The following is a 25579-nucleotide window of genomic DNA, read 5'->3' as shown; positions in this document are numbered from 1 at the left end:
TCTGCTAGCGGCATCGTCTGCATACGTCAAATTATTAATATTTCTTCCAGCAATCTTAATTCCAACTGAAAACTCCTCCAGCCCTGCCATTCTTAAAATGTATTTACTGTACAAGTTAAATAGGTACGGAGATAAAAACACATCCTTGTCGCACCCCTTTACCTATTGTGAAATACTCTGTTTCTCCAAGATCTGTTCGGACAGTAGCTTCTTGTTCATAATCAAGATTCCTCAGAAGGATAATGAAATGCTCTGGGACTCCCATTGGTCTTAACACATTCCACATAATCTACAGAGTCAAAAGCCTTGCTATAGTCAAGGAAACAAAGGTAGACATTCTTGTGATATTCCTGTGCTCTTTCTATTATCCATCTCCCATTGGCGATCTGATCTCTTGTTCCTCTGCCTTTTCGAAATCCTGCCTGTTCATCTGGCATCTCTCTCTTCATGAATGGTTCCAGTCTTTTCTGAATGATCTTAAGTAAGACTTTACTTGCACGAGAAATCAGTGCTATAGTTCTGTAATTTTCGCACTCTCTTGCATCGCCTTTCTTCAATAAAGGTATATAAACTGATTTTTTTTCCATTCCCTAGACCATGTAGTGGTGATCCAAATTCGCAGGCATAGCGCTGTAAAATTTTTTTAACTGCCTCTTCTCCCAGGGCTTTGAGCAGCTCAATGGGTATTCCATCTCCTCCTGGTGCTTTCTTACTGGATAGCTGTTGCAGTGCCCACCTCACTTCACTCTCCAGTGGTACTGGCTCCTGTGCATAATCCTACTCTTCAAATTTCTCAGTAATTTTGGAGTCCTTTCTGTAAAGGGCTTCTGTATACTCTTTCTATCTTTCTTTGATGTCTGCAGCTTCTGTAAGATATCCTTTGTGTTTACTTTTAAATATTTTCACCTTGAGGTACTCGCATAAAATTATTTTAACAAGAAATTTATCAGTTATAAAATATCACAAGAATGATTAAACTGTTCGGTCCATACCTGGGTTATTGGGAGAGCTGGATTTGGTGCTTCGGGAGACAGGGACTCACGTTTCACAGCGGGGGGAGGGAGTGTTCGAAGAGTACCATTGGCAGGGCGGGTAGTGTCTTCGTGTCTCGTAGTCCCTAAAAGAAAATATAATTTATTATAAGATGCAGAATACGTTTCTTGAGCTTTATAATCTTAAAGCGCATTATTTTTTAAGCAATTTACGAGTCCCTTTATAATAATGAATACATACTTAAAAGAAACTTCTTGTGCGCTACGAAATGTTATTAGTTACTAATAATATAAAAACACTCGCACAGTTTTCTTGCTAAATACAAAGCGAAAACAAGTCATACATGAATTCCGGTATAATAATTCAGTGGACAAACACAAAAATTCCAGAGGCCACAGCTGACACTGAATCGATTCTAATTAATTCCGTAATTAAAAGAGTCCTCCGGATGACAGTGCAACGCCGTTGACAGTCGGTTAGGTGGTCGATATTTCGTTTTCATTTGCGACTTCCATTAAGTTACATGCGCAGCGGTATTTAAGCAGATAATTAGGAATTGCTTGACTCCAGGGCAAAGACGGTCTCGCTAAATTAGTGTAATCACATATACGTTTCATATGTTAGACGTTGCCCGGATGAAGAGCTCAACACGAACGGGAGGAGTAAATCGAGTTTTATCGAGTAAATCGTGTATGGGTCACACTATTTGATCAATCTTAGATGACCAGTAAAATGCTTACATTTATACAAATGAAGCAGCATAAAATATTAATTATTTATACATTCCGGAAATTGTGGTCCAGTTTTTTTAATAACCTTTCTATTTACATTAAACACGACTATTTTACGCAGTAGCGGTGGACACTGTCAGCAGGAATGCTGAGAAAGTATGCTACGAACACCCGACACATTTTCTTTGCAAAATCTTGAGATTCTGTACTAAGTCGCGCACTCTAACATAACGCAAGTAGTGGCGAGCACCTTTGGTTGCAATTATCAGGATTCGATTCCCATAAGAGCAACGGGAACATTTCAAGGATTTAGCGAACTAGCGGAGTTTAAACCATGACGTAAAACTGCAACCCACTTTCGCATGCTTAGCTATACAGTACTGTGTACGTTCTTATACAAAATACTAATACCGCAATTCTGCGTAAGTACTGCAAAATACTCCATAAAAATACCAATATAGGACTGATAACCCGAAATTAAATGAATCAAAATATTACAAAGACCTGTGAGTTTGCTGTAATAACAGATGCGGTTAGCGATATGGAAAACATTTAAAGAGAATTCCAAACGGATCGGAAGAGAGGCCACACGCATTTTGTGTGTGTGTGTGGGGGGGATAACATCGTTTCGCCATTAGCACATATTTTTAATGCCGTTCTTATATGCGTTATTAAGAACAAGGACTGGTGTGAAATCAGAGATTTTCCTAAGAAAGTTATGAGAGGAATTCAAAGATGCGTTGGAACGCGCTACGCTGCAGATGTGAGCATTCCTATTGGCTCATAACAACACTGTCCTCTCCAGGGACTTTGAATTTCTGGAAGGATGATTATCCTTCATTTGCTTGACTGAATGAACGTCTCTACAAAAACAAGCCCCGTTATTCAGCTTTGTTTGCGGAAGCTTCTTGAAAAAAATTCAGATGGTAACGCTGCTTCTTAAGAGCATCGTTATTTTTGTTTCCTAAAATCAAAATGAAGGTAAAAGGGGGTCACTTTTCAACGAGAATAACTAAGCATTTAGACTTCATCTCGTATCATAAGAAAGAGGTGGCAGGGTCTTTTTTTAGGAAAAAAAAACCCTGATAATACACGCATGCACTTGTGTGTGATCTCGTTAAATCAGTATTTGATGAATACTGAGAGATAACTGGCTTCAGCTCAATTTTTTAAATATTTTCTGTTTTGTGTGTGCGTTCATTATACATAGGCCCGCATAATACTATTGCCTTCAAAGACTATAATGATGGGATCGTAGTACGATTTGGCGGCCTGATTTTCGATTCGTTTTCACACTGTTTAAGTGAGGTAGATGTTTTGTTTGCTGCTAACTAGGATCGGAGATAATTTTTTTACAATCTTTATTAGTAGGTTCTCCATTTAAGGATGTCTACATCATAATCGTCTGTTTCATGAAATAATTACGGTTCAGAAGCCGTGATGGACGTCACCAACAGTATTCCACCACGTGACATACAAATCTTCTGTCGATGATTTGCGAGCTTTGATGTACGCGACCAGGCCCCCACTGCAATATAACTGCTGATGTGATTATTGCGTGTTGTTGTACAAGTCATTTTTGCTGCATGGCAACAACTCCAAAATGAACGAAACTTTTATGGCTGCTCAGACCCATAAGGAAATTCACACTCTTTGAAGTTTGTTGTCAGGTTGAATCTGTAAAACCAGTTTGCTAGCTTTGACCACCTTTTTTCAAATCGCTGCAAATGAAAATGAACGATTCAGCAAGCACTGAACTCCTGTGAAAGCAACCTGCAATATTTGACTCTCCATCCAACTCGTCGTGATCTGCGTGTCAACTGACTCAGCCCCGCGTGGACGCTTAGAGTATTTTCTTTGGTCCACTGCGATGAAGATAAAAACTGTCGCCTCTTTCTTTCTTTTTTAATTAAAGCGGTTAATTTACTTTAATTTGAAATGCCTCTTATATGTGTTTCCACTCAGTTTTTTTTAATTTTTTTTTTATTTTTGCACTGAATCACGAAAGGGCATCAGAGCAGTTGTCAATGATGGATATTTAACAAGTTGCAGTTCACCGAAACAGAATTCCTGGAAAATCTGCTATTTCATAACCACCTTTTCTGACGTAAGTACACACAAGCGCACATTCTGGCATTTAATATTACTCGAAATATTTTCAGGTGCAGTTAAATCCCAGCTGCTACAAAAAGTCAATGTTTATTAAGGGTGGAAACGAACTGTAGAAAGTCTGGGCGGCTTCTTTCTTTACATTGCAGGTGTAGCGCTGCCTGCCTTTTCTTGGCCGGAAAAGGTAGACATTCCATTTACTGAACTGAAGAAAGAAGCAGCAGACATTCAAAAGTTCGTTGCCTTTTGAATACAGAAGTAATAGGTGGACGGATCTACTGGATTCTACGAACTCAGAAAGGAAGAACTTTCAGACAAAAATGTACGCATGGGCCGGCCTTAAGCCGATTGCAGTCAGCTGAACTTCGCGCTATGTGATGAAGCAACGAATTTAAAATTTTGGAAGATTTTGCTGAACAAAAAAGTAAGCCATTTTTTGTAAAGGATAAAGAAAAATACTCGAATAAATATATAATTGATTTTTTTAATATCGTTTAACAGTATACATTCCCGTACCTAACTATCTTAAACTAGGGATCCTGCTGATGCAAAATATCTTTGCTCTTGTTTTGACACGAAGCGAAATTATGTTCAATTCTATTTTTATCAGCAAACTACTTCAACTTTGAGAAATCTTAGATAACCCACAGATAAGAGGCTTAAAACATAAGATTATTTTTCTTAATCTCTATTGGAGAAATCTCAAGAAATAGTTTCATTTTTGACTTGGAGAGCATTTCCTTTTCCAAAAGGAAACATTAGTTGTTTTTTTTTTAATCAGTGAAGGGAAAAAAACATTACCCATCAAGAATTCTCACTATGATTTACTGAGAGGGAATAAAACAAATGACACATTTATTGCCGTTTACTTTGCACATTATATATATATATGCAAAGTTACGTAAATCCAATGTTGCAAGAAATAATTATTCTCTGAGGGGAGAGAGATTATCTAACACTGCTCACTGAACCCACTAATAAAGTAATGAGAAAGATCCGGCTTGAGTAGACCAGAAAAGACGGCGCCAGCGATGAATCAAAAGTCTGCTCCAATGGCAAGAATTTAATAGCGAAGTATCAGATGTATTGACATCGCTGTGAAGCCGGCAAAAAGCAAAATACGTCTAGATTGGCGAGGCCATTTTCATTTAACGGACGATACAATTGCTATAGATGTGTCCATTGAAGAATTGGAAGGCTTTCTTAGTCCTTATGTGATGTCGAATAAAAGGAAAAAAGATCTAAGACATGAAGTTATATCTTAGCAGTATTTTTTATTTTAACATTATTTTGAAGCTCAACAATATGCAGTCGCAAAGTGATCTTTTAGAAGCAAAATACTGTATAATGTACATATAAAAATAAATAAACCGAAGTTCCATGCACATTTCATTAAGCTTTTCGCTTAATGCAGGTCGCTTAAAATCAAATGTGCAAGATAACTGAAAACTTAAGTATCAAACAGATTAGGTAACTATTAATAACAACGCCCGCAGTGTGACGTTTAAGTCTGGTGGGTGAAAAAAAAAATTCTGAACATGCTAACAGCAATTATTTCTGTACACTGAAGTGTACAGAAATAATTGTGTACAATAACGTCTGTACGAAAGTTTATACAGCGTATGGAAGAGAGAGGAGAATGCATTACCTCGTATACTACGTAGGCCAGACTAAGAATTTTTCAAGAACAGCAGGGTAAGTTCATAAGTAGATTACCAGCAGGCATCAACGTCGCGTAACTCCAAAGGGGAAAAAAAATTAGTAGGTGAACCACATACGAGTATAATCGTGACTGATCCAATCTATACGTTTGGCACAATCCTAGCAAAGACCTTGACACTTCGTATATACCGAATAGATTATATGAAAAAAATCCCAATAAAACATATCCAGCCATTTATAACCTGCTAACGTTTGATCAAAAATATTCGAATCATTATTAACTAGAGGCTGAAAATATTAAACTTAAAAACCAGTGGTACACGCTAATTATTTTATGGAAGTTTGAAAAAAAAAATAATATAATACACTAATTCATATCCTTAAAGAGGTATGAAGTTGTGATTCTATAAAAAATCTTATTAGTTCATACAGCCTCGAGGAACATCAAGTTCTTCGGTTTAGCTACGCTGCCCATGATGTTATAAATATGCTGGCGACTTATTTCCTGTTACTATTGCAGCACTGACGTTTCCTTTTTTATTATAGATAAGCTCTGGGAACAGAAAAAGAAAGCAATGCCACTGATGACTGATCTGAAACAAAGTTGTAATAGGACGTTTCATATTCCTTAACTAAAATCATTCTTGCTAGTGGGAAGAAGGCTTATTAGCCGGTACTAATAACAGTACATTTTCGAATTTCTACTAATGATATTATTACCAGTGATAAGAATCGAGAGCATCAATGCCATTTAGGGAGAAAATATTACTGAAGAAAGGCCGAAAAAGCGAGGCTCAGGAGTGGAGTCCTCCATATATTTATTCCTTAAGCCACCGATATCTTGTGCAATGATATGTATTTCACAAGTTCCTTCAATTTGACTGTACACGTTTATTTATTTTTTAAAGGGCAGAATATGCATTTGTAGTAGTAGTAGTTGTGATTGACATGAATACAGCAGGCTTGTGAAACTGTTAAAGCTTCGTGTAATAGTTGAAGATATATTTCACCCTACTGGTTATGAATTGTTATCATATTTACGACCATTTATATTTAATGCACGGAGAAGTGTTAGATGTTTGTTATAGATTTCATTCTAGAATTTTGGAATAACTACTCTGTTTCTTTTTTTTTAATGCAGAAATGTTATTGTTCTGTTAAAGAAACCGTCTTCTGCACATCAGCTTGATTAGACTTCGGGGATAGAAAGCATTCCCTGTTAACTACAAAATGTGCAAGACGTACAGTATTAATAAATAAATTGCCCGAAGAGAATATAATTTGCTTTTTGGAGTGTTATTTAGTGAAATCAACTTGCTGCTCATAGAAATCTCATATATCGATGCCTATGGCTTACCTTATTGTGTGAAATATCTCCAATTGTAACACGTCGATTTTGGTGCATCACTTTACGAAGATGCCTTTCATGGGCAGATATATAAACGTCTACTTTTGTGTGTCTTTAATCAAGAAACGTAAGTACTTGTAAGTCACTTTGCCAGCCAAGCTCCTTCAACAGTCCCAAAAGACAGAAATTACAAGGCGGACGCTGTAACCATACGTTTCTTTTCTTGCATTTGACCTACCGTTAATGAATATCCTAAACCTGTTTCCAACTAGCGATGGATTTCTGCCGTTACGGTAACCTAACCGTGTAGAAATCCAATTCTGTTGGCAACCTCTAGGTATATAACCGTGCGGTGGTTGTATGAGGAAACAGACGATGCAGCTGCTCTCTTCACTTATTCAATCCTCTCGGCAATTTCTGAAATAACCTCGTAAAATGCAATCACACATTTCTGAACTGTTGCTTGAAATAGTGTTGTTTAGTTTTGAATTCTAATATTCATGAAAAAGAAACATACGATCATATATGTACATTATGTAGCATTTAGTTATATTTATGACATGCCATCAAGGCATTAAACAAAGCACTTTTTTTATTTAAATCTAAATCTGCAATTTTTCACTTTTCTAGTGAATACATAATACCTAAGCAAATGTAGAGTACACTGCTTTTGCTATGAGAAACCGATTCCTTAATTTAAATATTAGCTAATATCCATCTAAAGAATCCATACACATTGGAATAAAGGTGCATCATTGGCTACGAACAATATTCACTTACAGAAATAGGCTATCATTCCACTATCACTACTAATGTCGCTATATGCATATACGACACACCATCAACGTAGGACGAGTCAGTTTTTGTTTCTTTTTTTTCCCACGTCAAGGTTAGTAACAATTTCTCTATTTTCTAAATGAAGAAAGTGGTAAAATATTAGCATCTGAACTTCCCCATTAACGACACCATACTGCAAATTGTACTATTCAAAACAACGACACATACGTATCGTACGATGTAGACTACAGGGCGTCTAGCGGTAGAATTTTACATTTTATGCTTCGGTTCTCTGAACTCCACAGATGACTCCCACTCACTCTCAAGATGCTATTACACGTGGGTCAAGGGTCATATTCGAAATGGCATCGTTACCCTTATCCAGCCTGCGGGATGAACAGATAAATGTCTACTCATCTTTATGGAAGAAGGAGATTCGGTAAACTTCCCCCAACGCTGTACATTCTTAAGAATAACGGGATAAATATTAATAAGTACATAGGAAGGAAGAAGTGTGAGGGTGGGCGAATCATGGATGCGTGTCGTAACAGTTTTGCATTGCGTAATGCTCACTTGACAAATCTCAACTGGCAGGTGTAATGTTTGCGATATTAAGCCAACCGGAGCATCCTTTTAAACGCAAAAATCGAGCAACGCCTGCACACAGTCTAATATGGGATTTGAACGGAGGAAGGAAGGATGAGAATGTTATCTATTTTAATACGGCAGTGCCGCAATTCATCTAGTGCCCGCTCTAGCTGATCAATTCATGTCAGTGGGTGACCTCGTTTATCGGATACGACCTGGCCGTTTAGGTTCGACGTAGGCGAGATACTAGAAACGGCCATACCAAGCGACCAGTGCAGGTCACTCAATCATTCCTTGACAGGTTTAACCAGTCGGTGCGGTGCACTTTGGGCAAATATTTAACTGGAAAACAGCTGTTCGGTCAATCCATGGTTCAGTCTTGAATTTCTGATGTTGCAAGAAATAATTCGTTGAGATGTGCATAAACATGGATAAAAATCTCATATTTATCCACTCAGAATTATTCTAAATCCTAAATTTGCTCTTGTTTACTTTCTTTATTCTAGTAGGCAAATACGAGTACAATACGAAAAAAAAAAAATACTAATGGCACATGCGTTTTGGATTCCTGTTTTTAGAATACATGGATCCGATACAACACTTATCTACTTCAACATAGGAAGTGGCTGTGATTCTATACAACTGGTTTATTCTATTGCTTTTTTTTGTTTTAATAGAGCACCCATTTCTACGCAGATACAATATCAACAACAGTATTAATTAGTAAGAAGCAAACAGAAAATCTGTTATGTTTATATAAATTCATTCCAAGCTGTGACATTTCGATTTTCAAAGGCATCGTTCAACACATCCTAGAAATTTTTATATCAACAAAACATAAAATTGTTACTCACCTGTTAATGTGCGTAGAGTACTCAGGGGAGAAACAATATCTTCCATTAGATGGCGGTTCCTCTGAAAGAGAAATAAACTGGTGAGATGCTGTTGTCAAAGCAACCACAGAAAACAGTTCACGACGTTCGTTCCATCAACGTAATATCTACAACTTTTGTCACCAGCGACACAGCTTATCTTTCTAACACTTGTCACAATCCAAGACAACAACAATATAAAAAAAAAAAAAGCGCGCGCGCACACGAGGAAATGACGTCACTGTAATGCACCAGAGCACCGGCAGCGAGAAAACGAGATAGAGGAGAAGGGAACAGAGATCGAATTAATACGGCTCGGTTTAACGAGGCATTGGCCACGTGTTTAGGTGGTGGCGTCGCGGTGATTTGCGGAGGCCCGTGGAGTAAGGGCGTGAAGCCACAGGATGTTTGACGTGGTCGTCAGTCGGTAAATGCTTTTTTTTTTTTTAATGTTTTCCTGGAGGGAGATATGAAAAACGCGAACTGCCTTTAAAATAAGCATTGCAGGACACTCAGACTGTAAATGAATCCGATGCTGGTAATTTATACTTTGAATTGGCCGTGCTACTAGGAAAAAAAAGAAAAAAGAAAAAAATATAGAATTACATACAGAATTCTTAAGTAAGAGAATTCTGGTTTGTCGAGTAGACAGCAATCTCGCTCTCCGATGTTCTTTATTGCCAATTCGGGACTTCTACCCTACATACTGGATGCCTAAAGTTGCATGTCTAGTCTCTAAAAGCAGGATCAGGATTAAGTACTCAAGCACGACTGTTAGCAACAACTTTCGGCGGGAGACTTTTAGTTAAAACATATGCAGCCAATATTTAGTATAGCACTATAATTGTAGGCGTGACACGTGATTTCGCCAATTCAAACAATACATGGACTTATGATCACGAGAATAGTTGCATCCGGTGTTCAATTGTTATGACTATTATAATGAAATGAAAACAGCGTAATGTATTATTGCGTACAAGTTGGGTTCTGTCACCTCGAAAGAATAAAGAATTCTCATGTTTGTGACGTCTTTTTTTATGAAACGGGCTCTGAACTCGATTTCCACATTAATGATATCAGCACCACACCAAATTACAGGATGTGCCTCTCCTAGTACAAAGCCTACCACAATCTGAACTTGATGCCAGCATGTTGAATTCGTCAGCCTTAAACTTTGAAATCTATTTTGAAGTACGGTTGGAAAGTACGGAGTTTACAACTGAAGTAAAATTAGGTTTATCTGATTTACAAAACCTTTTAAATACGTATTTCAAACCAAAAAGTTATTTACATCATTCTAGTACTATTTCTAAATCGAAATTCATAATGACTAGGGTTGGGTATGGTAACTGTCAAACTTAGCAAATGTTTTATAAAGTAAAGGTAAAAGAATTACTACAAAAACAAAGAATAACTAGATATTAATGGAGCAGAGTTTGATAAATGCAACTGCATAATTTCACTGATACTTTTTTTTTGTTTATTCAAGGGTCTTGTTGAGTCCATGGTTATACATAATTGAATATAATGCATGTTTACGGAACTCGCGATTTTCTCCACCAGGTGGCGTTCGAAAATTTCGTTAAGTTGTAAATTTGCTTTCAGCATATTCTGCCGTTGTTTCAATAGCATTGCAAAGTAGGCAGAAATGTATGCCGAGGATGTTATTAGTGCCTTTTCGTGCATAACATTTAATAGGGAAAACAGAAAATTACGCTGCCAGGCGGACTTTACTCGTTATTCAAAATGCTTAATGCACTTCAGTAAACACGTCATCACAACTACTGAACGCATTCACCATCGCGTGCACACAATTTCTGGAGAGTGAAATCCCAACACTACCAGATGCAGCGCGCGCTCTTGATTTCTGAATATTCAAATTTTTTTCTTTAATGTACTGTTTTAACAATGCATCAGAAAACGAATTATTCACAGCGACACCTTTCGGCAGACATAAATGACAAATTAACAATCGCGTTAGGATTCGCGTTATTTATTTAGGTTTCCTCTTGGTCTTTGTGTAACAAGGTCGTGAGTCCACTAATTACCTAACATCTCAAATTCGCATTTTTTTAAAGTAAACAACGCATACGTTTAATTATTCAGCGTTTAAATAAGGTCAACAACCAAAGAACTTTGTTTTTCTCTGATTACTTGGATAATTAATGCAGATACCAACAAGATAGTTTCCTTCAAAGGTTCCGACGTTATAGACTTTAAGCCAATATTAATTAGCCCGCATTTAAACCTGCAAAGTTCGGTTAGTGGCATACAAAGGATGTTGTGGGAGATGAGAAAAAAATTGTTTGGGAGTTAATAAGCGATACTCTTTAATCTCATTATGACAGTAAAGATTAAAGGCACTTTTAATCCCATCGTTCGCTTCACTGTTTTGTGATCATTAGATATGTAAATATTCGTGCTTTATTCAAAAAACATAAAAATTATCTCTTAAATATGAGAGTATGTAAAACAACCCAAACTTTCCTCCACTTCGCCTTTCTAGGAAAGAAATGAAGACTAATAAAATTAAACTTTAACTGAAGAGTAACGAGAATTATTAAAACTATCGCATAAATCATACAGAGCGATTGAATGTATTTCTTTCAATATTAATTTCCCATTTTAGAATTTATCTAAATAAACATGAATCATAAATGATTCATCAAAAGAAAGTTAATAAAATATTTATTCTTATGCAGCTTTTAAATTTACGACTTTTCATTAAGAAGTAAGCTGCTCCTTAAGATCTCTGACTTTTTTTTTTTTTTTTTAATCTTTTAACATCTGTTAGAGTAAGATTGCAAGTATCCTTTAGCACTGGCTTATTTAGAATCGACATTGCGGCTGTTTATTACGTATTGCCATCGGCAGATTTAAGGGTTGAAATCCATCTTCACGTGGAAACGAGCAGCTTGAGAAGAAACGCGGATTTCTCAACTAAAATTGTACGTAGATGAAAGTCAGACGGCTATTTTTTTTTTTTTTTTCTGGCGAAGTTAATTTAATTAAGGGGATAAAATCCCTTATTATTTTACAGCCAGTATGCGAAACTCTAAGATCGAAAACTACAATCTAAGAGTTTCGTGCCGAAGAACTATCGGCGAATCCAAGCGTAAGTGACCACCTGGTAGTACAACACCAAGGCAACTCGAAGCAAAGGTGGAGCAAGATCCCACACTATCCTTGATATTTTCTCATAATGTAAAACACAGCTCCTAGGAGATGTAATACTGCCTAACATTATGAGGAGAGGTCACTACCCAGACCGGTTTCAACCTTTAAAAATAATAATAATAATAAGGGATTTTTATCCCCTTAATTTAAAATTGTACATGCTGTTCTGCAAACTGGATCACGAGTCCGTAGTGCACTTGGTCTGGAAAAACATTGCAGTTTTTTGTGCGGGAGAATTCAGCAGCTCCATAGTGCATATATTGCTTTAAAATTTAAAAACATTTTGATAGTTTGCTTATGTAGTTCTGATTACATTTTCTTATAAATGTAGGATATTTAAATTATTAAATAAAATTGAAATCTTGGTATGCTATAATATTTCTACATTATGGGAACCATTAACTTCGCAATAGCGTAATACACTAATTATTCCTAAACAGAGGAAAGTTGATAATGCAATTAATGTTATTTTTGAGGACTTACTATACCATTGAAAGGCCACAATATCAATGCTTTCCGAGCTGTGAATGGCGTAGTATATTCAATTTAACTGAATGCTACTCGTACATTGAAATTCAGAGGAAAATGGACTCGTTTTTGTTAGACTTAAATGCTTAATCTCATTATTAAAACAGATTAGTTTGCTGGACAACTTAATAGATATACAGAAAAACCTGCTTATTGGCCAACTGTTGTTTTTGGATCTCGTTACCAACCAATGAGAACACTAGAATAAATTTATTCTCTTTAGGAGCAAAATCACTATCGTAGAAGTCAGATACACAGTTTTTTTTTTTTTTTCTAAAAAGTGGAGCGTCCTATAAAAATCTAGCCTTTTATTTAATATAGGGCATCCTTGACTTGGTCGATGAGTTCATCGAGGATAGTCGTCGATTGCTTAATAGTATGATAAGACGAAGTAAGTCCGAGCACGTGTGCTCTCCAGTCGGGAAAAACAAACAACAAAAATCAGTACTATTTATCGAAGTTTATTCCTAAAGTAACTTACAGCAAAGGAAAGCATGTAAGAAACGATCAGAGATAATCTTAAAAGGTGCGTTTTGTAATTGCATTCTTGTACAATGACATCATTTGTTATCATGGGCGTCATGTCTTAGCAGGCTATGATTTTTTTTTTTTTTTTTGCCTACTATGCAAGCAGCTTAGTTGAAAATAGCTTAGCAAATTTTCGTACATATTTAGCAATATCGAAGTGAAATAAAATCTGTTCAGCCAGAGCTGAGGAATAGCGCGAGTATGGGCGGCAAAATATATGAATAGGCGATAAGCACCTAAAAACAGATTAACGTTAAAATAAAGTAAGATTTTCTTCGTATTTATTTATTTTTTTTTAGTTTGCGAATTTAGATGGCAACTTAATATGGAACACCCATAATTTATTATTGTTATTTTTTTAATTATGGAACCCATTTAACAAGGCAGTGAACATACTGAGAATGGTTTTTGATGGCTTAATATTATGATGAGGCAAACAAATCTGAACTACGTACATTCTCCTGCTGTCGGATTTTATCTTCAAGTTGAGGATTTAAAGTTTCGTTTTTCAAATAGGTTGGTTCCTTCGACTGCACTAAAGTTCATGAAGACTGAATTCGAATTCAAAATCAGCCATTGAAAACTAGCTTGTCTTTACGAGGCAAAATGACAGAAAACATTACAAGATCCATGCATAAATCACGGATTCAGATCATCTGTACACTCGTAGCTAATAACATTTCGCAAAATGCGATTTGGATGAAAGGACGGCATTGAAATTTTTATGTTTATTGAATTTATCAAGTCTTTTGGATCACTTAGTGACGAACAATGAAAAATTACGAGTTAGGAATTATACTAAAAATCTACAGTAAGCAACACAAAAACGACTCTACGTGCAATTGTTGAATTAGTGAACGATATCACCATATCTTTTTTTTAAAATATTTCTTTTTTGATTTTCTCTGATCATTGCCATAGTTGATCTCAAATGAAATGCATTATGCTTCTATGAATACATCCTATCTTATACTTCAACACATAAAATTATATTCAAATCCAACAAACGGGCAATTTAATTTTTTATTTCATTTTACATTCCGCGTTTAAAGTAAAAAGCGATTAAAATAATTATATTAGCATGCATTCTACATTTATAACCAGTGGCGGCTCGTGCCTTGAAATCGTGGGGGTGCTACAACTTTCGAAATATACATACACACTGTAAGTACGGAGTATACGTGTTTGGATAAAATATCAACATTATGGCAAAATTAAAAAAAAAGAAACATGTAAAATTATCGTTTATTATCGATAAAATTATACAGTTTGGTATAATTCAAAATTACTTAAAAATAAAATCTTTACAATTTTTGGACATTACAATTAAATTCTTTAATTGTAATGTCCAAATATTTAAAGAGACGGAGTAAACACGATAAGCTCTACAAACACTCTACTACTGGCGCAAGCTGCATATAAACAACAGTGGAACTGCGCGACGGACAGTGCCGCATTACGAACTGTCCATCGCGTATATGCTTGCACGTGTAGCAATATGACACTGTGGTAAATACAGTGCTGCTAGCGTATTCGCCCTCCTAAGTGCTACAAGATGGATTTTTATTATTTTTTATAAAAAAATAAGAGAATTGTATAGGATTGTTGATGATAAAATTAAATATTAGAAGCAAATATAAATAAATTAATAAATATATTTATATATCGAGAAAAATTGGGGGTGTGCTGCAGTTCCTATGCACGAGCCGCCCCTGTTTATAACTATCTTATAAAGACACAGCATAAACAATTCTTTTTTGATAAACTAGCTAAAATGAATTTTTTTATAGTATTATAAAAATGTACATCGGCTGGTCCCTGTATTTAAAATGAGTTACCAATGATGGGGGATTTTCGTTCCGATAGCCCCTTAACAAGCCACATGGCTGAAATATTAACTCCTTCAGATATAACCCATCCGCTCTTAAATTCAGAGTTCAGTTTCTTGTAATGTACAAGGTCATTACACGGATAAGAGCCATTATCTCGAAATTTTCATAACGGATCTAGTTGCTGCGCGTGCTGCAGTTCAAAGGGAGGGCGACTTATCAGAGGTCGTGGAGGAGAGAAACAGCTGGTAAGGATTCAAGGTTGAGTTTTCCCATACACGTCGACGTATGGGAAGCACTCAAAAGAAGGATATTACGTGTGGTGACGTCATGAAAGTTGATCACGAGAATTACAGATTTGAGAACACTGAAAATGAGCAAAAGATGTGCTATCATTCCCGCTATTTCGGAAACAGCAGATTAAAAAGTCATCGATGGCAACTACTTAGAGACCACACTGCAGAACGTTTTATAAGCTGAATTCACTAAGGAAAGGTTGCGAATCCATCGCATATTTAGTACTTTGCGCCAGTCAAGTTCAACAGGCGGATAATTTTGTTCTGCAGACCAAATATGAAAGTTTTTCAGGCGGTCTCACGCTGGACGCCGAAAACTATCTACCAACCATCAACTGTTTACTTAAGATTGCATTTTTAGACTTGGAAAGATCAGCTTCCAATGACTTGTTAACTTTTCATTCCTTTCTTTATAGAAAATGCAGCAATTATAAGCCAGCCTGAGTTATTGGTTCAAAGAAAACATGAAGATCTTTGAATCAACATGAATTCAAAACGTCAATTTTTGATTTTGCGACGACATACTCTTCCAGAAAGAAATTTCACTGGATGATAAATACATTAGGAAGCAGTTTTTTATATTAATTGCAGAATTAACCTGAAATACAGTATTTCCTGCAAGTATTCAACGATCAATTAAACAAATGTTTTCATTTGTTAGAATGGTCAAAGAATAACGTTTTCAGTTTAGTGGAGATCCAGGCTCCCATTTAAAACGGCATCCATCCGAAGATGATATGCGTTGACCTCCTTGAAGTTAAAATCACACTTAAAATTCTGAGTCTAGTTTGGAGGATGTTGCAACATATTTTGGAGTAGATATGACGCCTGTATTAATCATCTTTGAGTGCAGGGTAGTGACTTCCCTATGAACGCAATAATCTATCATCAATCGGTAGAACTCAGCAACTCCCCAACTTCGGACACGTGGAAGGTCGTCCTATCCTGATAAGGCTTTCATTAAAACTAAAACATTCTAAATTAGTGCTACAGCGTGGAGGAGACATTAAAATACCCCCCCTCCCCATCCTCATTTCGTAGCATTCCACTGGTGATTTCTTGAGTTCAACTGCGATAACATTTTATGAAGTAGGATTTTTGGAATGCAAACTTATCATAAGATCGCGTGATTTTTATTAAGTAGAGTACTAGATTTCTCGACACAGTTTAGTTTTTGAAGAACAGAAAAATAAAGTAATTTCAGTTTTCCATCAAGCTCAGTTTTTGGCAAACTATCTCCAGTTTTAATTTAAGTGGAATAATTCAAGAACTTTTATATTTTGAAAAATCTTATTTTAAATAAAAGACGCTCGGTAATGTTGCTTTCCCATTGGTATGCTTTGTAACAGAGTTTATGTACGCTATCAACATATATTTGCATAAATAATGGACTTCTGGCAAGTTAAAGATTGTCTTGTGTTTACTTTACCCGAGGAAAACAGGTTATGAATTTATTCAAGAAAGGATATGAGCGAGCAATAAGTTATCTTGGTATTGCACGCCTTTAAATATCAGGATCTCAAAAATGACTTCTGCACGATGAAATTTCAATTTTGATAGAAACATGAAAAAAATGAACGTATGTACAGTGAGAAATTCTCAGTTGAAAGCAGTGATAACCCCGCTTGTTTTTCTGCTCAAATAACGCTCATTGACGAATTTCCAATCAATATTGCTTAAAATAATTCTCATTGTATAAGAGAGAGGATGAAATGCAATTCGGGTTAGCAATATTTAGAACTCTTATTCAACCCGAAATTTCACCACCATATCCTCTGCCCAGTATTATTAGCCATACCCAATTGACGTAATTAAAAGAGGAAGGAAACTGAGCAACCTCTTATTGTACTGCTATTTAGGGCATCATTTGCGTAGTCAGACGGACTCAAATTCGCTTCAAGGACGCGAGGAAATTTTTAGGTCTCTACAACTGAAACAATCGTAGCTTCGGTTGAGGACGCTGTTATTTCTGTCGCAGATAGTATTCTTTCCCTCCCATACAACAAACCGCGAACGCGCTCCTCAGCCGTATTTTTTTTTTGCACAGGAAATAAAACTGCTCTCACAGATATGCTGATATTTTAAAGATTTAGGATAGCCTGCATGTGATTACAATGATCGTAATATTTTATATACTGTTAATATCGTGTTTTTTTTTTTAATCAAGTTAGCTGGATTGATGGAATAGATCGATAACTGGCTCGATTAAAGAAAAAACAAAACTGAACCTAAAAGACACTACAGAACAAACTATTTCTAGGAAGGCCATGAGAAAATATCGGCAAGTAGCTCAGAAAACGCAATGAAGTACGAATCAAGTTGATAAATTAATCGAGAACGTACAGGAGTAAATTATTTTGTACAGGAAAAATTTAGTTTTTAAATTGAAAGAGGTAGTTAATCGGATGATTAAAAAGTTCTGTTTCTGAAAGAAGTATTCTTAGTGAAACCTATATTTACCTTTCTAAAGGTATAATTCCAATGATTATATGTATGGGGATGTAATTAATATCTAACGTTTTTCGTAAGGATTCAAGAGTGCCTTTGATCAAACAACCAAGGTCATGCTCCACTAGTGGATCGCTTAGAACAGTAATAAAGCTAAAATTCTCTACACGTTTATTTAATATATATATATATATATACACTATGATAAAGAATGAAATGGGAAGAAACATAGTAACGTGGAATTTCTTTTCTTTGGGAAAAGAAATGATATATTAAAACCAAGCTCCACCTATCCATTTGTCCTATTGTGAACAAACGTATTCTTAATTATGATTATATTTAAAAGGGAATGAACTGCAAGAGAAGTCATTCTGGTGTTCTCGGATTATTAAGTAATTCAATGCTGGTTTTGTTCATGTGGAGGAAGAGATTTTATAAACAGTTTTATTATACAAAAGAAATTCCAGGAAACTATTTTGCTTAAGATCAATATGAGAAAACTCCACGTTCAATATTCTTACTTGAAAAGTTACGAGGCTGTCAGGTAATTTGAAAAGATTCCTAGCAGAATACCATCACTTACCAGAAATTACTGTTATTTCGGTTCTGTACATCCCCCCTTAAAGGCAGGTGTGTGGAGTTCAAATATATCAATTTGCGACATGCAAAATGCCCAAAAGCAGTTCTGAAAATTATTTTGCAATATGACAGAGAAAAAATGTTTTTCTCATTTCCAGAAAGTTAGGGCTAAATCGCGGCATTATTCCATTTTTATTTAAAATAATTTAAAATTTGTATAATTCAAATTATTCTCATGCGCTGTAGCTGAATTTCAGGGTGAAACATTTTTTTCTCTGTAACACGAGTATTCGTTATCGAAATACACCGTGAAGTGATGAAGATATAGCGGACCCTATTCTAATTAAGATATGCCATGTTATTAATTATGTCTGTTTATTTTTAAACGGTATATATATACATACACACGCTTAAATATTGGGCATCCGGTAAGTAAATAAAACTAAAATTTTATTCCAATGTGCACGTTTTCTTCTCTTAAGATAAAAACAAAAATCATAAAATGCGAAATCAAAGAATACGAATCGTCAATTAATAAACGAGAAATACGAAAAATAATTACTTGGAATGTTTGGCGAACTATTACAAAACCAGAGGGGGGGGGAATATCAGCGTCAGCTAGTTGTGTGTTTCTTGGTTGTAAGAAACGAGAAGATTAAAGGAAAGGAGGCGTGCACGCACACATACACACCACACTCTGATATTTCAATGTCAAACTACATTTTTAAGTAATATACCCACACATTTCAAAGTGAAACTTGAAAATTAAAACCCAAAGTTACTGTTATTTCAGTTTCGGAAAAAAACTTATCTCTTGAAGGTTAGTGTTTGATCTTGCATAAAAAAAAAAATTATAAACGTTTTTGTTTCCCCTTGTTTGTCATTCTGCGTAACTTCAAGTTAGAAATCCTATTCAATGACGTCACAGTATCGTTTCAAGTGTGGACAAGTAAAATTCGCTGAAGGTCTAACGGGTAGCAACAAGCACCATCATTATGAGTGCAGGAGGAAGTTACTGGTATTTGTTTTAAAAAGATCGGAGATTATAGTTTCTTGGAAACATTGACGCGGGAGGAGCTTATTCCTTTGGCGAGTTTAAGAATAGAAACGACTGTTGCTATTTAGGTTCTCACAGCGAAAATTCAGATAAACAATAGACATGCAAGTATATATAGGAAAGCCTCAGAATTAGTCTGTGCACGAGGGTGTGGAGGAATCTGATGAAAAAAATCATTAATCAATTTGACTACTCTTTGGTGAAGTGTCTCGTATTTTTTTAACGAAATTCTCCACCTCCTCAAAAGCAGTCACCTAGATGGGTCTAAACTTTGCAGAGGGTAAGTAGTTCGGAACATAACGAGCATACTCGTTGTTCGATAGAAGAGTGGTAGAAAATGCCAGTTTTGATGGCATTTTCGGTGGTAATAATCTGAGGGTTATAAATTCTGGTTTAAATTCGCCTTTTGGTCAAATTGAAATATCGACATTTTTACGTTACCTGTGTTGGGCGACGTTTTACGAAAATCCCACACTTGAACACCTGCAACGCATGGGGGGAAGTGGATTAAATAATTCCAGAACTCTGTTCTGAAGAACGAAGCAGAGTCAGTTTCAGATCTCAAACTGAACAACGCAATTATACATGATACAAATTTCACCAAAATCTGTCCACCTTTGCCCTATATATCTGAAGTTCGTTAACTATTACACACTGCTATCCATTTATAATTGACTAATAGGTCATGATGCAACCAAAAAATTAATAATGAAAAAATGCTGTGGAATTTCAAAGAAGCCATCGAGCTCACTCCGGGGTAGAGATGAATCTAATGGATGGAAATGGTCTCGATGAATACTGTCTTGCAGATGCAACAGCGAATTAATCATCACCAAAGTTCAATTAACATCTGTAGACCCCAAATCCTTTCTCCAATTTGAATGTTACTCAAATTAAACGGCTCATCTTTAAAACGAAGTACCCGTTCTCAATTATGAATCTTTTCCATTCCTTCGTAGCCCACAGAAAAACGCAGTCGAGCACGAAAACACCCATTTGCGCTTCAAAGAAATAAACAAGTCAGTTAGCAAAAGCTTTGATGCAGTTAATGCGGAGAAGTAGTTTTTCACGGAGACTGCGGGAATTATCTATTCAACATTCATTGTAGGTCGTTAAGATGTCGACCCACTTTCGCTGGCTTATTTCCAAATGACTCCAACGACGGACACAACCTACGCAACCCACTGCTTGCGATATCTGCATCGTGCGTCCATTGGGGTGGAGGAATATTGGTGGTTACTGTTTGCACACACAAAACATCATCTCCCAAAATAACTACGAACGGGCTTAAGTATGTTAATATTGTTGCATTTAATTGAGTTAATTTAAATGTTTTTATTACAAAAACACGTTAGAGTAGCCTCCTTCTCATTATTCTAAGTGCATTATTAGAGAACTTAGCACGGAATGCTTTTCGGTGATATCGAGCAGTATTTTGGCTTCTCTGAAGACATCAGGCTTCATCAAAGCCACTTTCGGCGGAGGTGAGTGCAAAGTTACTAAATGACACCTGCCACGCGCGTTGAAAGAACAGGACCTACTTCAGAGCTCAACATGCCAATCAGTTCTCTCTACTGTGGATAAAAGACGCGCGATAGTTGCCCAAGCAACCAGATGTCATCGATGAAAGCATATTTGTGTTTGTGTTTTAGCTGTTAGTCACCTGTTAAGTGGGCTGTCGTTACATGTAATATGCAGACAAGGAACTAACGTGTGAAGAACATACAGCCGTCTGTGTACCGATGCCATTAAATATTTATTATTTTTTTTTTTTTTTGCGCCAGAGCAACGAGAATTTCTGAGTCATTATCACAAACTACACCATCATTCAGTCTTTACATAATTTCTGCCAGGCCAAACGTAATAAAATAATATTTTGATCTGCAACAATGCAACTGCATTAAATCGTTGTCCGGACGACGCTTACGTAATAATCATTCAAATATTGCTAGCAAAAATAAGGTTTAGGAAAGCATGTTGCATATATGATAGAAACCATACACACACATGCGCGTGAATTTGCGTTTTATTATTTTTAGATAGTAAATAAAATTTGGATTTTACTGCATGTGTTCATTGAGTAAAATAGGTTCATTTTCTTAATTTAAATGCATGTAGTGCTAATTTTATTTGTTCCCGAATAATGTTAGGACCAACAGATCTGGTCTGAAAACGCAACAGACAAAGAAAGAATGGTACTTTGAAGCATATCTTTTTACTGTTACAACTGATGTGAAACGAGCCACGCATCGCACTGGAACTTAAATTTATCTTTCTTACTAACATTGATTTTTTTATTATACGCATAGATATTTTGTACATCTTAAGATTAAAAAAAAACAATATGAAAATTCCAAGTCAGTCAACAAAGGAAACATTAAAATACCAAAACACCAACTCACCTTCCTGTTCATGAAAAACATGCATCGAAAAGCAGCCATAAGTAAAAATTTGTTTGATTCCCATTTTGAATCTTTCCCTGCCATATTAACAACTTCTTGCTGCTACGCGCTCTACTCCACAATGCTCACATTACTAACAAAGCGTGCGGTAGGGTTGCTATCATCTATTACCTAATCACAAGTTCAAAGTCGCATTCCAAATCAGCCACACTTTTCGTCGTTTATTTCTCGTTGCGCCATCTGGTTTAAATGGATGAAATTAAACGGTAATTTTGCAGTTAGTGGTGGCGAACGTCCTTATCTCACCGCTTTACACATCCGTAGCTTATCTAAAAAAAAAAAAAAAAGAACTTGGTTTCGCTTCTCCCTTCCCCCCCCCCCCCCTCGACAGACGCGTGAGAACAATTACCACAGAGAACAGACATGCGCAATGAACAACGGTGGCCTTGATAGAGTTTTGGAACGGAAACTATTGAGTTATCGCGTGCGTTACCATCAAGTGAGTTTACAAAGAGGAACAGGAGGTTCAATAACCATATATTGACGGAGGAAATTTCTAAAAATAATGAAACCAAGATTCACGTGCTTCTGTGTAAGAGATAAGAAGAATGACGCATTTTAATTTAATTTAATTTTTAATACAGAAATGCGTTTACGAGTATTATTATTCTAATATCAGTAAACGAATGCAGCTATCGACAAGGTTAGGTAGAACTTGCTATTCCTCGAAAGGCCATTTTTAAGTTATGAGAAACGCAACTCGGGTTTCATAAGAAACGTGAAACTCGTGTTTGGAAGAATGGCAGTCGTTTCTCAGAAATGCAGGAGTTGTTTTAAATGACAATATCGGGTGACTGTGGGTTGCATTACTGATCCACTGCGCAACACCTTCGTCTTTAACACACACTATTTTAACATAATTATGAGATGACCTTCTTGAAGGTCGATGAGATATTTGTACGGTATGGAGCAAAAATAATGCCAATTCAAAGTAAAAAAAATAAAATATTTGCTGGAACTTATTTTAATCGCTCACAACTAACCTTTATAATTTCATTATAAAGGTTATAAAGTTTATAATGAAATTATAAACTTTATAATAACCTTTATAAAGGTTATAAAGATTTGCAAAACTGATCGCAACGGAGTTCAATATTTTACCAACTGGTGATTCTGACACGAGCAACACATGTTTATTACAAGGGAACATCTCGATGCTTGTATTCGCAAATACCGTTAACAACATTCACGATTAAAAAAATAGTATTTTCACAAGCTTATTATTAAGAGAGACCTTCAGGAACTCATCGAGGGAGGCCACATACTACACGCATCATACTTATTCTTGAATTCATTCACACTGCTGGCACTCACAACATTCAATACCAATCCATTCCAATCACGCACCACCCTCTGGGAGAAAAATCTAGTCCTCAGAACCTTCTTGGCGGCCTTCATTCTCAGCTTCCAAGGATGCCCTCTCATCCTTTCCCCACCTTCCATAAATTGAAAAATTCCATCAATTGAAATCCTGTATGACCCTTTCTGGAGTTTAAGTCTCAATCATATCACCCTTCTTTCTGTTTGCTAGTGTCTGCAGTCTATAAATTCTCAATCTGTCTTCATAATCAATATTCCACAATCTCCTTTGCACTCTCTCCAATATATTACAATCACAATGGAGACCAGACCTACGCACGATAGTCCAAGTGAGGTCTTATCTTATATAAAAATAAACTTGTCTTCTACGTGAATTAAACAACTGTAAAAACAATTATCGTACATGAGTGCTCCGTGTATCACACCTGGTGATAAGATTCACGAGCATCTTATGTACTGACTTTTACAAGAAAAGAACCCAAAATTTGAATATAGAGAGAAATGACTAAGGTAAATAACGAATAAACAGACAAACCGTCCTCACGAACATGCATCTATAGACTAGTACGCACTTATCTACCCACATGAGAAGAAGTGCCGTAGGAGTGAGATCTGGCTGTATTAAATGCGTGCAAAACTTGTGACGAAGGGACGGCAGTCCATCGTAACTAAATGTTGGATATTTGGAATCTTATGCGCCGATTCTATGACTGTCATTCTAGATCCACAGTTACCAACACACGTAGAACTTGTATTGCGCAGATAATCTCTGTTCGATGAGAATATTTTGAACATAGCAGATTAAAAGTGTGAAAGCCTTTATTTGGAGTTCATGCACACAGATCACCGCTCTGTTTTCACTTGGAGGGATGCGGGGAAAAATCTACTCTTACCCTCCTGCTGTGTCTTGCATTGAATTACCTGCCATTTCCAGATATATTTTACGTGGAACCTACTTCCTCGGGTTACTGTTCTGACTACCGTTTATGCATATTTTATGGCGAATGGGAATAGCAGGTCCTGATAATTCATCTGTTTGGCCTCTTAAAAAGTTTAAATGCCAACCCCTCGTCCTTTGTAGTTGAAGAACTTTAAAAACCATTACCCGAAAAGTATTTATTGACGTTCGAAGTGACTAAACGAGGTTTACTGCGTCTATTTTGTCTAGTTTTAAGCTTCATTAAAAAGTTGAGGAAGTAGCTTAAGAGATTTTGAGCCCTGAGACTTACTAAAAGAAAGAAGAAATATCCAGTATTGTTTAAAAGGCAACATCTAAAGATAGTTTTGAGAATTCAATCCTGAGATTTGTTTTGATTTCAAAATATGACGTGCTCTTCTTAGGAACCTCTTGTTGCTGTTTTGAGTGCCATCCTCCTTCGTACGGGAGTGAGTGCAAACGAGGCGTTAAAATTTATTTTGAGTGTCAAAAAAACTATTATTAAAATTATAATGAAATTTTAATTAGTACTTTATCCCAAATACTTTACATGCTTCAGGGAAATGGAGGAAAAGTATTGGCCATTTCGGCATTGAAAACTGAGCTGTTCACCGTCCCACTTTAAATATCGGAATTTCTCTCTTTCATTCTATCCACTTTTGCTTTGGAACAGTGCCCTTCGAGTGAGTTATTCCTAATTTTAATCATTTGCTCATTTTGCAGTTTTCTTGTATTTATCGGAATACTTTTCTCAGCTAGCTTATTATGGTCTCATGGATTACGGCTTCAAAGTTTGCTAGAAAAGAACTACAAGATAACAAATCACGGAGTAGGATTCAATTTTGAGCACTTACCGGCACTACTTTTAGTTGCGCTTTTATTCAATTATCATAAAATTGCAAAAAAAAAAGGTAAACCCTGAAACCGAATCGTCAGTCTCTCAAATAACCTCATTTTTTTCTTCTCCTTTTACAGTCCCACTCCAGTATGTTTCTTTCCTTATTGTCCAAGCATAATGAAAGTCGACCTGTGCTAGACACGAATAAAAGGCAATCACCGAGAGGTGTGTAGGGAAGGGGCGGTGGGTGTTAGATGATGCTAATTTCAAGAAATCAATAATATAAAAATACATTCAACAGTCCTTCTTTGAGACGATTGTTATCGGTTGAAAAAAAGATAAACCATTTCCTTCTAAACCCAGAAGCAGGTTCAGCGTGAAGACGAACGCTGTTTGAAATCCTATATCGCTATGCATTCAGTTGATTTGCCCAAGAAGTGTTTGTTATAAAGAAATTAGAGAAGAAAGTGCGCATGACGTCGGTGGTGCAGTCTTTCGAG

The 25579-nt window shown here is 36.2% G+C and overlaps 1 protein-coding gene across 1 annotated transcript in view; it reads right to left on the bottom strand.

The window, feature by feature from the left end:
* Window positions 1–25579, bottom strand: part of Epac (Exchange protein directly activated by cAMP) — a 154027-nt gene that overhangs the window by 38518 nt on the left and 89930 nt on the right. The window contains exons 5-6 of the mRNA XM_090394136.1: window positions 9063–9123; window positions 993–1117 (exon numbers count right to left, since the gene is read on the bottom strand). Coding sequence (XP_090250262.1) covers window positions 993–1117; window positions 9063–9123 — 186 coding nt within the window. The remainder of the gene's footprint in view (window positions 1–992; window positions 1118–9062; window positions 9124–25579) is intronic.

Source organism: Typopeltis vanoorti, chromosome 6 (genome assembly GCF_054136105.1).
Source record: "Typopeltis vanoorti isolate ZY-2024b chromosome 6, IOZ_Tvanoo_1.0, whole genome shotgun sequence".
Taxonomy (NCBI): Eukaryota; Metazoa; Arthropoda; class Arachnida; order Uropygi; family Thelyphonidae; genus Typopeltis; species Typopeltis vanoorti.
This window is presented reverse-complemented; position numbering and strand designations above follow the sequence as displayed.